Raw genomic sequence first — 15,679 nt, 5'->3', positions numbered from 1 at the left:
GGCTGCCGCATGAGAGGAGCCCTGAAGAGGAGATACAAGGACTCCCTGAAACAACATCTCAGCCTTGGCCATATTGATCAACATAACTGGTCTACTCTGGCCTCAAATCGGGAGGCCTGGAGACACACTATCTTTAATGCTGCTGTTTCCTTTGAGAAAGCACGCAGGATCACTCTTGAGGAGAAAAGACAACACAGAAAGAATTATGCCTTGCAGAATATACCATCTAAGGAGTCTTTCTGTTGTGCCTTTTGCAATCGTACGTGTCTATGTCGCATTGGCCTCATTAGCCACCAGTGCGTTTGTAACAAATGTGGATAGAGCCTTTCCCAAATCTTCGTTGGCGAAGCCCAGCCATGATGACTATTCAATATTTCTCGAAATCAAGTTCACCTGTCATTTGAGTGCTTAGAAACCAGGTTTCATCCTTGAAAGCAGATGTGCTTTATGACTCACTTAGCTAAAGGCCAGATAGCTGTATCAAAATCATTAAGTTAAAGATAACTGGGTACTTACATTACATTCAGAAGGCTCTTGCTCTCATATGGGTTGTGCTGTTTCTTGCTGCTTTAGTCATACTGCTGTTTTCCTCTGTTAAACATTACGTGGCTTCAAATACATATTACCTAGAAGCACAAAGGTGAATGCTGATGAAACTAGTTTTCTTGGATGTTATATGCATCTGTCCACATTTCCTCACTCCAAACAGAGAGCAAAGACCATGGGGCCCGGCCGGTCAGTAGAGTGGAGTGTTACATCCAAAAGAGTAAGCAAATATTTATTGGAAATGAAATTTTGGTGCCAAGAGCAGCTACTTTGCCCTATATTCTACCTGAGATGGATATAACTGTTCATCTGGAGACACAATTTTGCCCAGCACTAAGCTTTGAAGACCAGGGGGAGGGAGATGCAAGGAGCACCACTTGTGCTCAGCCGTGCTACCCAAACTACTGGACTGCACTTATGTGTCAGCATGTCTTTTATTTCTACGCAGTAGAGACTCCAGTGGTCACTATTCAGAAGCCAGTGAGTTGTCTTGGCCTCATAAACATTTACACTTCTGTTAAACATTACATGCATAAAAAAAAAGTTATCTGAAGACACAGATAAATGCTGATGTAGACATGCAGAGAAGGTAGAAGTCAGTGATCGCAGGGCCAGCTGGCTTTTATGTTTGCTGTCCCCAACATGCATAACTGCCATCTGCAAACACACTTGGAAGAGGAGAGGTCCATGGCCATGGGCAGTTGTACTACCACATACACCTTTCTAGCTTATTGCCAGCTAGTGACACAAATGCTAAAACATCTTGTGAGGTGTGTTATGGCCTGCACTGGGGCTTTAGTTTTTTGATCATGCAGCTTGGGGATCTGTTACAACATGCTAAACCAAGCTAACTTCTTTATAGAAAGAGCAGAAAAGGTAATTTATGTGAAACTTGTTTTTTCTCCCCAAATGAACTTGGCAGCAGTTCAGAAACAGTCCCTCACTCTGAGGCTTTCTTTGAGCCTTGGTTTAGTCACAACAGAAGAGGAAGCCTGGGCAGTGGAGTCCACTGTGCAGCTGCAGGGCCAGCTGAAGCAGAAAGTAACAGGAGAGAGACTCAGTGCTGTAAAGAATTACATGCAAGAGTTGGGGCTGATTCTGGATTCCCTGCATGGTTCAATACAGTGAGAAAACTGTCAGATACACAAACACAAATGTTTTTGCTGTTCAGACATTCATCTGTATTAGTCTCTTGTTTAAAGTCAACATGGATCGATTCTGAAACTCTTTAAAATCTGCCTCTCTTTGCTTCATTTATCCTTTTTCTCAAGAGGTGGTGGCTTGAAGAAGAGGTTCATTGTCCTATCAGGGAGGTCAGCAGAGGTTATACAAGCCAACAGCTGGTCCACCACGGGGCCTATTTCTGGAGAGAGTAACCTGCAAAAGGTGCTTAGCAGTGTACTTTGTTTTACACCCTAGTTCCTTTCTAAACATGTGACTGTACTGGTGCTATTTGACCCCAGTGCTTCTGTTACAAGCTGCCTAGCTCCTTTCTTCTGCAAATGCTCAGCATACCTTGCAGGCAGCCCTGGCCATGCCCCCTGAATGCAATGCGTGCTCTAAGCATCATTCTGTAGAAACATTTTCTAGGACTGTTACAAAATTCCTCTTGTTTTGGACACTGAAAGAAAAGCAGTGGCACTGTCTCAAAGTAGCAAAATGTCAGTCTTGGCTGGGGAAGGACCTGGACCAAGTGTTTGCAGAGCAGTCACAGCCACCCCACTCCAGATCTATAACATCCACATTATAAAACATATTTCTAGTATGGATGTATTGGCTGCCCCAAGGCTGTCTTCATGTTCCATCCAAAAAGATGGTATATGTATTGCCAAAATTCACCACTGCTTACTCTGGCACCAAACTCTAGCTGAGAGGATGGAGTCATTGTTGGGGAGCTGGGGGGTGGTGGCTCTGGAGCAGACTCAGTGTTAGGTTGAAGAACTTACCTAAAGTATGTCTGAAGACATACATGGTCGCAGTAAGATTTTCCCATTAATTTCTGTTCTTACAACAGTACTGAAAGGTCTGCCTGCCCCTGGCCTTCAATTCAGCAAGGGAAGGAAAATGCGTGGAAAGTAAGCCATGGTCAGTCTGGTAGTGGTTCACATAAGAATTTTCCCTGCATTTATTTTCCTAAAAATACCTTTTTTAGCTCTCTTATACCATTTGACAGAGCTCACTGCTCATTTATACTGTAAATGGAGATTAATGAGGAGCTTGTTACTCTAATGAGTTTTTAATAATATGCATACTATGAGAGGTAAACATATCCATTTCAAGCAATGGTAATAGAAGCTGCAGATGATGAATGGTATTGCCAAATTATTCAGAAGAAACATAGATCTATGATTCCCATTTAATCTATGGAAAACTGGGATTCACACGTCAGTCAAACATAATGTAGCAGAAGTTCAGTGTTTGACTGCCGCTAAAATCATTACTTCAGGATAAAAAAATTGGTATTTCATAATTTGAAAATGTATTCAAGATTTTCCGTAGTTTTCTTTTAATAGTTACCTATGTAAAGACACTCCCAGCTAGAGGAGTGCAGTGAGAAACACAACTTGGTTATAAAGAGGTGTTCAAAATAATTGTGTTACCATTTCCATATTACTAAGCCTTGGAAATAATAGCTCAGCTCTAAAGCCTCAGGAAAGAAAGGAAATATTTCCTTTCCATGTATTGTATTTATTGATATCAAGGAAAACTGTAGAATTTATGTACTAAATACATAGTTTTCTGTATCATGTGGAAAGTGAACTTCTCAAACCAGAATGGCTGGAAACAGATTTTCTAATTCCATGTTTATAAACCAAACCAAAAATGTCTTAGTAATCATCTGTACTTCATGACTGCATTTGGCAGATGTTTGAAAGAAATGTTAAGGTGTTTGATATTTACTGGCCAAGTTATGTTTTTATGCAGGAGCCCAGCTATTACTAAAAGAGTGTAATTTTAAAACTCTAGCTTTGAAAACCCTAATTATGCTAGCAGAAAGTTTGTCCTTGAAAAAGTGTTACAGATCCTAAGCAGTTGTTATTTAATCTATTTTTTTGTTTTAAAGTAGGAACGATTGGTTTAAAAGAGGCTTTTTAAAAACAGCAACCTAAAATCTTACGTAAGACATGCGCACACAGGCTCTGGATGCACTAAATGTCTCTCACTGGCTTGTTTCATTTTTCTCTAAAGGAACACAATTTTGCTCTTAGTTCTAATATAAACACAGTTCATGTGCAAGGTAATTGTGATCTGGTGTATTGTGTTTATACTTCCAAGGCAGAAAACCATGTGGATTTTTGTAATTGATATTAAAGAAAACTATAGCCTCATGTTTTCACTTGGTTAGGACTGTAAGCATTGCTGATTTCTGTAAGCAGTTACACAGTGGCTATTTAATGAGCCATGCCTAACAAAGTAATAAGGTTTAATTAGCCCAGCTTAATCTGACAGCATGCTGCTGGCATACTATTTGTTTGTACAGCTGGCTAGTGATGCATGTACGCATATAAAATAAAGATCACTCCTTGAAGTTTTTCTTTGCTTTTCAAATATTGTGTAGTTGAATTTCATGTTGTCTTCATACAGACTCTGCTTCCTCCATACAATGTAAAATCAGGTCTCAGTTAATAAGATTAACATATTCTTCATTTTGAGTTTTGATAGAGGCTACTTTCAAGTTTAACATTGGCAATGCCTATACAAATTTCATATTTCTGGTTTTTAATCATGGCAAAAATTTGGGTCACACGAGAAACCAAAACCTGTGTGGACAAGATCCTAATCTTGTATTATCTTCAACATGTACCATTGTTTCAGGGGGCAAAAGCTCCAAGTAAAGCACATAGATAGACTGCTTAAGGCAGGATTAGATCTACACAGAGATAGTAATTGATTAATGTTTATAGCATCTTCCTTTATACTTTAAAAATAAGATTATTGTTTTGTTCACATGTTGATGTCCACCATGCCTTACATGGATTTTCAAACCTGAAACTCTGAGCCAAGGTTTCCTTTTTTCCTNTTTTTTTTGTTTGGTTTTTTTTTGCTATGGAGAGTCTAACCTACAGTTGCAATCAATGATAACCACTGAATAGTGAGAGGACAAGAATTAAATCTATATTCATCAGCCCTGGCTCTGTGTTCTTCCCAGCAAAATTCAGCAGGTCTTTGTGAAAGTCCCGTAAAGAAAGTGGGGGAGTTTCATAGGAACAGAGACTGGATGGCAGAAGTGTAAAGGGAAGTCCCTGATGCAGTGACTCCTGGGAGCAGTTGCATCTGAGGAAACCCAGATCAGTGACTCTTAATCTACCTAGTGGAGAGCAGAGCACTGGAAATTCCAGAAAGAGGCTGAAGTGGAAAAGCAAGAGAGAGGTAGTCTGTGCTTCTCTAACAAAACACATGCATCCACTCAATAATAAAATCTTGTTCAACTTCTGTCCAGCCACACTGTCTAATGGTTTCTTGAAGCAACCTTATAATCAATATGGCAGAGAAACATTAAAACTTCGGGATCATAATCAGTCATTAAAACATTATATTTCTAAATACTGTCCCTCTATACATCGTATTTTGCTTCTCAGGGGAACATAGCCAACAAGTGTGCCAGTATGTTTTCCCCACAGGTTTGAACTGCATGGCTGCTTTCCAGGAGATGTGTAGGTAATTTACAGCTCTCAAACTGTACTATTTAGTGGAGTGTCCAGTTAGTATGTGGGAGTGAAACCTAATCACACAATGGACTTGTTATTTGCTGGCTGTCATTTACAAGAAAGCGAGGAATTGAACTGACATCTGAGTGAGAAAGGATCATGAAAATCCCCCATCTCTGCACGGAAAGCCATCAATAGTTGTCACAGAGGTTAATTTTGTGCTAGTTCGGATCTATTAACTCGAAATCCAGTGTGAACACAATGAGGAAAAAAGGGGTTTTAATCAATGTCTTTGAAGTAGTTTCTAAAGAAAGACTGGAACACCCCTAAAATCCACAGAGTGCCAAAAATAACTCCTCATTTTTGCCCACAGAAATGAGATACAAGGGTTAGGTCTCAGTGGTTAGTTCAGTGTTGCCAAACTCCATGAATACTGAAGTGTTTAGAGAGGCTGTTTTCCCTTTAAACTTCTTCTGACCTTTCATCATCTTCCCCCGCCCAAATTCCATCTCCATCCAAAGCACACATATCACATCCAACTGGAGTGCCTTGGAAAGAAAACGGAGTTGGATTTCTTGGGGGAGCAGGGGAAGAACATTTTGGGGAATCAGTCAGTAAAAAAGAAACTAGATAAACATAGTCTTTACTGTTAAAAAATAGAAATAGAGGACTTATCTGACCACTTTTACTGCCTCTAAACAAATTTTTTCATTCATTTTCCTGTGTTAAATTAAATTAAGATGTATATCTGTAGTGCCTCCATCTGTACAGCAATACAACCATTGAAAGATACTTTTTTTAAAGAAGCAAGTACTAAAACTACCTGTGTTTACCCCAGCTGTGCTTTCGTCCTCTGTCTTTTTTCTTAATTTCTTTTTTTTAGTAAAGAAAGTGAATTATTTAAGGAACTGCCACGTTATATTATCAAAAAACTGGCCAAAAAGTGAGTCATCTTAGATTGGAATAGCTCTGAGTTTCATTTATGATTCATAGGACTGTATTGAATGAGTTGGATGCCTGAACTAAACATTGGGTTTAAATCGAGCACACCAGATCTACATAACCAAAAAGAGAGAGCTAATCATCATCTCAGTGAGCTTGGAAGGGAGCAGTCTTTGAGCAGACACTGGAGTGGAAATTAGAACAGATGTAAATATGTCTCTAGAAAGAAACTCGGTTTGCTGTGATGCTCTACAATTTCTACATGCCTTGGTGCAGAGAGAGCCTCTCCTACTCCCAAAATAAGGAAGAAGGAGCAAGAAGTGATTTGTCACATCAGCTGTCATCTCCTACACATGACCTTGCCTTGGGGAAGAAAGATCACAAGCCAATCCCAAAGACTCAAGGACATGCAAGAGTCAAAATCTTGAAGATCACTCAAAGTTTCTTTTTATGGTAACCACTGTGCACCGCTGGTGGAGGTTCTCCTTTTTGGCCTTGCCTGTGCACATCTAAAGCCTTTGAAGCATATCTGGTTTTGATCTTGGATGATGGAGAGTGGACACTGGATTGGAGCCCTGCTTTTCTGGGTTATCAGGATCCAAGGCGCCTCAAGCTCAGTGGTATCCATTATAGGTGTATGGTTCTAAAGCCATGTTATCTATCTCTGTTTCAGCCCCTCTGATAGTGATACTGATATTGATATTGATACTGATACTGGCTTTTGAAATCCATCCACCTGCCACAACAGGTCATCAACCTGTGCACGCTTTGTGCAGGCATCCTTTTCTCCAGTGGAAGTATCTGGACATCCACTGCAAGCTACCACCTGTACTGAATCTCCTTCCTTACCAGTTCCATCTGGGTGGAAGCAACAGCCTTTTCAGAGGCTGTATAAGTAGACACACTGGTTTTTGCTCTGAGGCGAGTGCCCACCATTATGGCAGAGACCTTAGCACTTAGCACTTACCTAAGCTGTGGGTCTACTCGAAGATTTCAGCACCCTCTCTGCACACCTTGCCTTCACCAACTGCAGCACCACATGCTTCTGATGCACCATGCCCTGTTTTCTGTGCTCCCTAGAGCCATTTAAATCTCCTGTGGATGCTCCTGACAATGCCCCCTCCTTGCCAGATTGGCTTGATAGAGGTTCCAGGTCCTGATGGGGCTCTGGACTGCTGCTTGAGGGTCCCTGAGCACAGGTGATTATGCTGCTGGTAACTCATTCTGACATGCCAGGAGTATGCATGTGGTATTTGGGGTTACCAATGCTCTTTGAAGGTTGCAGGAGAGCGCTACCTTGAGGAATATGTCTCACGAGGACTTGCTGAGCCTAGAGGTTATTGTGATTTGCAGATGATGGATGTTGGCTGTGCAGATCTTGACCATGGCACCTTCATAGCTGCCAAGTTCCTAGTGACAATAGTAGTCAGGTTATCAGCCCTCATTAATCACCAAGTTCTTTCAGAGCTGAGAAATTAGCTTAGTATTGCCAAGGAATATCTGTTAATTACTAATTGTTTGACAATTGCTAGACTATTGGAAAACAAAATTAAATATATTACATCATAAAATCATAGAATGGTTTGGGTTAAAAGGGATGTTAAAGATCATCTAATTCAAACCTGTGCCATGGGCAGGGACACCTTCCACTACACCAGCTTTTCTCAAGCGCCTCCGGGCTGGCCTTGCACACTTTCAGGAATGGGGTATCCACAACTTCTCTGGGCAACAAGTTCCAGTGCCTCAGCACCCTCAGAGTAAGGAACTTCTTTCTAATATCTAATCTAAACCTGTCCTCTTTCAGTTTGGAGCCATTGCCCCTTGTCCTGTCACTACATGCTCTTGTAAATAGTCTCTCTCTTCTTATAGGCTCTCTTCAGGTACTACAAGGCCGCAATTAGGTCACCACAAAGCCTTCTTTTCTCCAGGCTGAACCACTCCAATTCTCTCCACCCGTATTTTGTGCATTTAACAGAGCACTAGTAGGTATTTCTTCAAGTGTTTATTACGCCATACTCTTTTATGGGGTTTTAAAAGTATGGAACGCTTCATGAATTTGCGTGTCATCCTTGCGCAGGGCCATAGTGTTGTCTGTTCTCTTATATGGTTCCGAATCATGGATCGTCTACCGCCACCACCTGCGTCTCCTAGAACGCTTTCATCAACGCTGCCTCCGTACAATCCTAAACATCCACTGGTCAGATTATGTGACCGATACATCTGTTCTAGAACAAGCAGCAGTCACAAGCATTGAGGCCATGTTGCTGAGAACTCAGCTGCACTGGGCAGGGCACGTCTCGAGGATGAAGGACCACCGCCTCCCTAAGATCCTGCTTTACGGTGAACTTGCCTCTGGCTGCCGCATGAGAGGAGCCCCGAAGAGGAGATACAAGGACTCCCTGAAACAACACCTCAGCCTCGACCACATTGATCATCTTAACTGGTCTACTCTGGCCTCAAATCAGGAGGCTTGGAGACACACCATCTATAACGCTACTGTCTCCTTTGAGAACGCACACAGGATCACTCTCGAGGAGAAAAGACAACGCAGAAAGAATCGTATCCTGCTGAATACACCAGCTAAGGAGTCTTTCTGCTGTGCCTTTTGCAATTGGATATGTCTATCTCGTATTGGCCTCATAAGCCACCAGCATGCTTGTAACAAACGTGGATAGAGCCTTCCTAAATCTTCGTTTGCGAAGCCTAGCCATGAAAAAAAAAAGTAGGTATTTCCAGAAGAATATGCAATTTGCTTTTCAGACCATGACCTTAAGGATGTTTCTGCTATGTGCCTTTAGTTTCTTCCTAGTGGATGCTACACAATACTGGGAACAATGACAGACCTGTGCACTGGCTCTAATCAGTGGCTGTTTGAAATATGTTATTTTCTTTGATTTACTTCAAGCATGCTATTTCCCCTTCCCCAATACTTGTTCCTTCTTTATGGTCTTAAACACTACTCAAAGTTGCTGCTGGTTTTTCTTCTAGTGCCTGTTGAACTTCACATAGTTTGTAAGTGACAGTTAAATCTACCTCCACCATGGATTAATCTGGGTTTCAGAGCTTCTCATTTATGGTTTTAGCCTTTGTTCCACTTCTAGTTCCTAGTTATGACAACGAATACAGTTTGCTGCTATTTCTGCACTGCTTGTTTTCCTTTTCGCCTTATTTCAGAGAGCTGCTCAGTGTGTGCTGTTCCAAAGCTTCTGCCATGTTGGCAATTCTTCTTTTCTGGCTGTTAACCTAAAATAGCCTTCACAGAAGATTTCAGCCCTACATAACAGATTTCCCTTAGTGTCCACATAGGTTGCATCTCCTGCATGTGTATGGTTGCATGCACTGCCATATCAGATTTGTGTGTAGACCCCAATGCAGGCTGGGTTAGAAGATGGCCTTTGCACTTTATCCCTCATGTGGTTCATCAGACCAGCTCCATCCTCAGCAATGTCACTGCATTGAAGTGGCCCATCCAAGTACTTGCATGCAGCAGCAGCAACTCTTGACGAGCTAGGATGAAAGCCCTTCCTTGGCTGCCCTGAGGCTTCTTGGTTACAAAATTCACAGTAGAGAGCCAACCAAGAAACAAAAATCCAGGAAAGAAGAGACAAAAAACCAGCAGATTGAAAGAAGAAACACTGTCTTGAGCAAACCATGACTGCAATGGATTTGTGACAACCTTAATGCCGACAATTTGGGAGGGTTGTGTAATCCTTCTGTGCTTATTATTTACTATAAAAATTTGTTGCATTTTTCCAGTGAGGGGCATGACCTGATTTTTGCCAAATTAGAAAGAAAACCAAGGCAATTCATGTATGGTTCCCACTCCCATCTGAAGATGATTCCCTACCATGATATTTTTCAATTGTCCAGTTCTTAAATCATCTTGATTTTTCTCTACCCACTTTCACATGCGTTAAGCAACAAGGTTACCTCTCAAAGTGAGATGTGGTTGGTAGAATACCATCTGGATATTTTTTTCCTACTAATAAACGGAGACTATTGATCTGAGGTCCGTGAGGAACAACAAACATAGTCTCTTGATATTTGCCTACAGAATCATTTGTCATTGCAAAGTTGGACTTTGGAAATTCGTCCTGAGTTAGCCCTGAGACTTGCAAAGAACTTTTAAATTATCATCTTTAGAATCAGTTTATCTGTATTAGACCAAGTCCTGATATGTCCAGAGATATAAAGCTAACTGTTTGTTACTAAATACTGAACATACTAAACATAGTTATAAGTAAGAAACTTTTGTCATTGGTTTATGTGATTCTGAGGAGGACTTTCAATGTCAAGTGTTATATGTCTGCAGATAGACATGGAATGTTTTTTCTATTACTTATTGGTATTCTTACAGCAACAATTAACTCATATTGATAGCATTAACTTAATGTCAAAGAAAATAAAGATCCCCAAACAAAACAAAAAAAATGTATTTTAGGAATATTCACCATAATTTTTAAGTTATATTTTTCACAAACATCTTAAGAAACTAAGATCTAAAAAGTTGACGTTTATATTTTTTCCACCAGTTTGAGTTATATAAAAAAAGACTTAATCAATCTATAATCTAAATACTTTTACTGCCTTTCTATATGTTAGTAAGATGTGCTAAGGATGTTGACTAAAAAACTAAAAAGCAATAATGAAATAATTTAAAATATTTACTGCTTTGTGTTTCTTTCCTTTCATAACCATGTAACTATCTAGTGTAGTTGGACCCAGGAAACCTTAAGTGGAAAGGTACAAATATCAATTCACAATCTGTTTTTACTCTATAATAATAATCCACTGCTAACATTTAGGAAAGTGACTTCTCAAATATTTTCTGAATTTTTTATGTGTGTTTATGATAGCTTAAAGCAGGTTAACAGTCCCTAGGCTACCACTGAGGAGGAGACAGAAGAAGGTAAGCTAAAACGCCTACATTCATCAACTCTTTACAGTGGTGTGTCCTCCAGTGTCCCAGTCAATGATCCCACAGTTTCATGCCATACTTCGTTACAAAACCTAAAGAAATTAATAAAAATTCACTCCGATATTAAGGGGATCTATATTTAAGAATAATCATCAAAGGTTAGTGGATTAAACAGACAGGTCTTACACCTTGTACCTTCTTTTCCCTCTTTCCCTTCTCCTCTCACAGGCACAAACTGTGATTGTACAGCAACAGCTACATCATCTGGAGACTTTGAAAAATCTGAATATCCCACAGGAGCATGTCAGAAAAGACATCCTACAAAACTGGTGAAAAGTGACTTGTATTTCATTAACACTACAAGCTATACTCAGCTGTAGGCTGGGCAAATACTAGTGACTTTTGGACAAGGAAAAATTGTTTTTATGTTTTAAGGGGTGATTATGTTTATAAGGGTAATGGTTGAAAGATGAGCACTACTACTTAGTGGTATGCATACATAAGTGTTTCACGGGATCACAGGAATTTAGCCAGCGATGTGCTGAAGTCTTGTCAATCAGTCATTTTTCTGAGGGTTTACAATTTTCCCAATGAAGAGGACAGCGTGGGTGAATTTATCCAGAATCAGCAGGAGAAAGGGCCTGTTGAATCTGACTCGAGGCGGACGAGGAAAATCACCAGATCTCCAGGTAACCTCCTTCACTGTGACCCCTGTTGCTTCAGTGCCATTCTCATGAACATTCAGCACAGCTTTGTGAATCACCTGCGAGGAACAAAGCAAAAGAGCCTCCAGCTGACAACCCAGCCAGAAGAGAGCAGTCTGCCACCCTCTTCACTCTTGGCAAAGGGAACCCTGCCTGGAGCGAGATCCAGCAGCAGCCTCTGGGAGGGTCATCACCAGTTGCTCCCCTTCCCACTGCAGTGCCAACAGCCATCACTGCATGTGCAGAGAGTAACCCTCAAACTGCGGGCAGCCAAGGAGCAGTCAAGATGACTGATGGCAAGAAACTCTGGAAGGAAAGAAACCTGGTAATTTAGCCTAGACTCAATTTTGTCTTTGGCAGCTTCATGTATTATTGTGAATTTACCCTGTCATCTAGATGAAAAAAATAACTTTTTGAGAACACTAGAAGGAGAGGAATAACAGCCTTTTGCCCTCTGTAGGAGGAATTAGAGGAAATTTTACCAAAGCTAATGTGCTACATTTAGATAATTTTGTTTGGTAGCCAAAAGAACATTTAATTATATGTATGTCTTCTTCCTCGTCCTGGAACCATGCATTTCTTGTACCTCTTGTACGCGTGTTTGGCTCCAGGTTTATGGATGATAGGGCTTGCTTTGCCTCCAGACTGGCAGCTGATGATGATTGAGCGATGCTTCAGAGAGACTGAGATAAGCTTTTCATGGAATATTAACATCAGGTTCCTCAGAACAGACAAATATTGTGGTTGCTTTCACATGCTTACTTACTTTTGAAACCTTCAGTCCAGGCTCCTCAGTAATCCCAGACAGATCAGCTTGGTCAGTGAACAGATCGGTCATGCCCATTTGTTTGACTATCTTTTTCACATCATAGGTACCAGATATAGAAAATTTTGGAATGTGCAGATGTATTTTTCTGTAACAAACAACACAAATGGGGACAAATTGTCATCTAGGTAACAATCCTCAATGCTTCAGTAGATTGACACTTCACATTTGTTTTTCTAACTGTAAACAGTCTTCTCTCAGGGTCCAGATATCATTTACGATCAGGTTAGCTACTTAACGTGGAGGGTTGGAACAGAATGAGGCTATTAACCCCTGCCTCCACAGTGGGGTTCAAGGAGTGAGGGGGAAGACATAGCTGTGCCAACTCAATGACAGACAGAGCTACTACTGCCAAATAGGAGTGTTTTTTCAAAAGATCATATCTAGCTACCCTAAGGCTGTTCAAATATATGACAGGCCTGGGCCACCACAGAAATAGCTGCAGTAATGGTGAATTAGTCTGCTTTTACTTACAATGCCCACAACACACTAACATACAACAGATTCTCTATCATAGTTTCCCAACGCTTGTATGAAACAAGCTTCTGTTAACTTCATCGTGTTGCTAAGTAACTTTTGGTTGAACCAGGAACTTAACCCAAGATGGATCCCAAGTTCAATACCCTATTTTTTCACTAGTCATAGCTCTTTTTCATTTTCCGCTTACTGAACAGTAGAATAACCTGGCCTTTATTGTTTTGTCTTGGTGAGATAAACACTACTAATCTGTGGCGTGGTCACCTCTTACCTTAACAAAGAAATCTTACCTGTCTTGGAGGAACTTTTCCCATTTAGATACAGTCTTTTTCAAGAGAGCATCTTCCACCTGCTTCATCTTCCCTTCGTCAGGCAAAACAAATAATGCCGCAACACCTCCTTTGTAAGATATCTGAACCAGCCAACAGGACAGCTCTTCATCAAAGTAATTTCTGTAGTGACCCTTTCGATACATCATGTCAACTTTTACAGATGTTTTCTGATCCACAAAAAAATCCTCTTGTTTTGTATATAATGTACTGAAGGGTTTCTCCCAATGAGCTTATGACAAAAAGAAAATTTATTCAGTGGAATACAAAGAGAAATGGTCACAGTGAATATAACAGGATCCAGTCCCACAGCCTTCCTTCAATTAGAGCAATTTTTTTTCATGTTACTGCATCCTCAGATGTTATAGCATTGTAATTTTTTTTAAGTGCTTAGAGACAATTACAGACAGATAATACTGAAAGCGCTGTTTTTCACTAGAGCATGAGTCTGTGACCACATTAAAGAATTTACAAAACTCAGGAAAGATATTTGTATTAAAAATTCACTAAACCAGGTGAGGACACATTTTTACTGTCAACAAATATACATGGGTTTATAGCAATACTTTCAAGATACTGAACATGATTTCCTCAATTTAAAATATTTAAACTCCAGTTTCTTTCTCTTAAGTTTTCATTCCCTGCAATAAGCATTAAATATCTAAGCTACAACCTTTGCACCCTTTGATATTTCTTACCTCTAAAGAAGACATAGTTAACGAGAACCATTGCAGTGAGAGGATCAAGATTTTCCACTAGCTTAACAATTTTCCCATTTGTCTTTTCCTCAATATAACTGTTGATCTGATTCTCAGCGCCAACAGAGTTGTTAAAGTCAGAAGAAAAGACTTCAGATTCATAAAAGTGTTTGACGTCATCCAAGAACTTCTGTACTGGTTTTAGAGTCTCTTCTATAAAAAGGGCATTTCCCAGGCTCAGCTGGAACTCGCTGTCTGAACGGTTCAGCATGTGGAGGAGTTGGCAAAAATTGTCATGTATTTCCAGCTCCTGAGTCTTTTTCAGGTTAAAGGCAAGCCCTTCCAGAATCTGTGTCAGTGTCACTGACTTGGCACCGAGTGCCAGCATTGCAAAGGAAGCAGAGATGCTTATGGGTGAAAAGAAAATATTTTGATCCATTGCTTCGGATGCGACCAGCTTGTAAAACGAAAATGCAAAGTCAGTATTGCTGAAAACTAGTTTGACAAACGTTTTGTTCTTAACTGGATAAGCTCCTTCCCACTGAGAACTATGTCCTGGGTAATGTGTCCCTTTAGCATCATCCTGCTTACTGCGGTAGCGAGGGCGCTGATAACACTGGGCAACAGTATACAAGGCAGCCAGCAATAAACACAAGGAGAAGGTGGGCTTCATTTTCCTTTTAGCTGTTTCTGGAAAAGAAATAGACATACAAAATATGGCATGGCAATTAATCTGTTCATGCTTCAGTAAAGTAAAATGACGGTCTCAGAACATACTTTGTTTTCCAAAGTCCCACACACTTATAATTCACATTCCTGATGCATGTCAGTGTGTCCTAGAAAGAATATGACTGCTAATACACTATTTACATAGCCCAGTTCTCTCTCAAAAGAGGTGATTTTAAACTTCTAAAAGTTTATTACATTTAATGTTAGCATATTAACAGTCCTAGGCTAAGACTGATTTTTTTAAAAATTTGCAAATAACTGGAAGCTTATGACATTTTCCCCAGAGTAACTGGTAGGAGTTGGTTTTGTACTCAGTACTGCAGGATGGTTACTGCAGCCCTGTTAGCCTTCCTCAATTCATCAAATAATTAGAAAATGAAATCTGTGTTAAACAAAAATGTGACAAACATAGATCATACTGTCTAGAACGAAAATTTCAGAATACTCTTACAGTTTCTTCAAAGATGAAACACTAGATCAATGTGGTAAGAAATTCTATAGGCATTTGTATTGTTTCCACACCAAATTTTTATTTAATTATGTGAAGTGTCTTTTTCACTATCTGTTCTTTCTGGCCTTTGAAATGTTTCAACTTTTCCATAACAGTTATATCCCCTTCTTTAGATGTACAAAGGTGCCCTTCCCAGGCAACAATGTAACTCCCCAAAATAAAATGTCCAAATAATCCAAGGGAAAACTAGAAGGGTACTTACATTGCTACGAAAAAGATCTTGATGCATCCATCTAGTCTTGTCTGCTCTTTCTTCTCTTCAGTGCCATTGAACAGCATTACGCAGAGCACCCCCATTAATCATTAATTAGTCCAAACAAAAATTGCCAGTGAAGATGCACAACAAGCAG

General features: G+C 40.1%; 2 protein-coding genes across 2 annotated transcripts in view; both read right to left on the bottom strand.

Annotated features, from left to right (window-relative positions):
- Window positions 1–957, bottom strand: part of LOC108504612 (alpha-1-antitrypsin-like) — a 9,030-nt gene extending 8,073 nt beyond the window's left edge. The window contains exons 1-2 of the mRNA XM_017829821.1: window positions 833–957; window positions 517–626 (exon numbers count right to left, since the gene is read on the bottom strand). The gene's annotated coding sequence lies outside the window, so the exon portion shown is untranslated. The remainder of the gene's footprint in view (window positions 1–516; window positions 627–832) is intronic.
- Window positions 958–10,428: 9,471 nt separating this feature from the next.
- On the bottom strand, window positions 10,429–15,679 carry LOC108504609 (alpha-1-antitrypsin-like). The gene is made up of 5 exons (XM_017829818.1): window positions 15,532–15,679; window positions 14,090–14,779; window positions 13,353–13,623; window positions 12,526–12,673; window positions 10,429–11,818 (listed from the first exon to the last, which is right to left on the bottom strand). Exons 2-5 carry the CDS (start codon window positions 14,760–14,762, stop codon window positions 11,612–11,614), a joined length of 1,299 nt encoding a protein of 432 aa, XP_017685307.1. The 5' UTR covers window positions 14,763–14,779; window positions 15,532–15,679; the 3' UTR covers window positions 10,429–11,611.

The sequence above is a fragment of the Lepidothrix coronata genome, unplaced genomic scaffold, assembly GCF_001604755.1.
Source record: "Lepidothrix coronata isolate B3197 unplaced genomic scaffold, Lepidothrix_coronata-1.0 Scaffold169, whole genome shotgun sequence".
Classification (NCBI taxonomy): Eukaryota; Metazoa; Chordata; class Aves; order Passeriformes; family Pipridae; genus Lepidothrix; species Lepidothrix coronata.
Note: the sequence above shows the minus strand (reverse complement) of the source record. Positions and strands in the feature narration are given on the sequence as shown.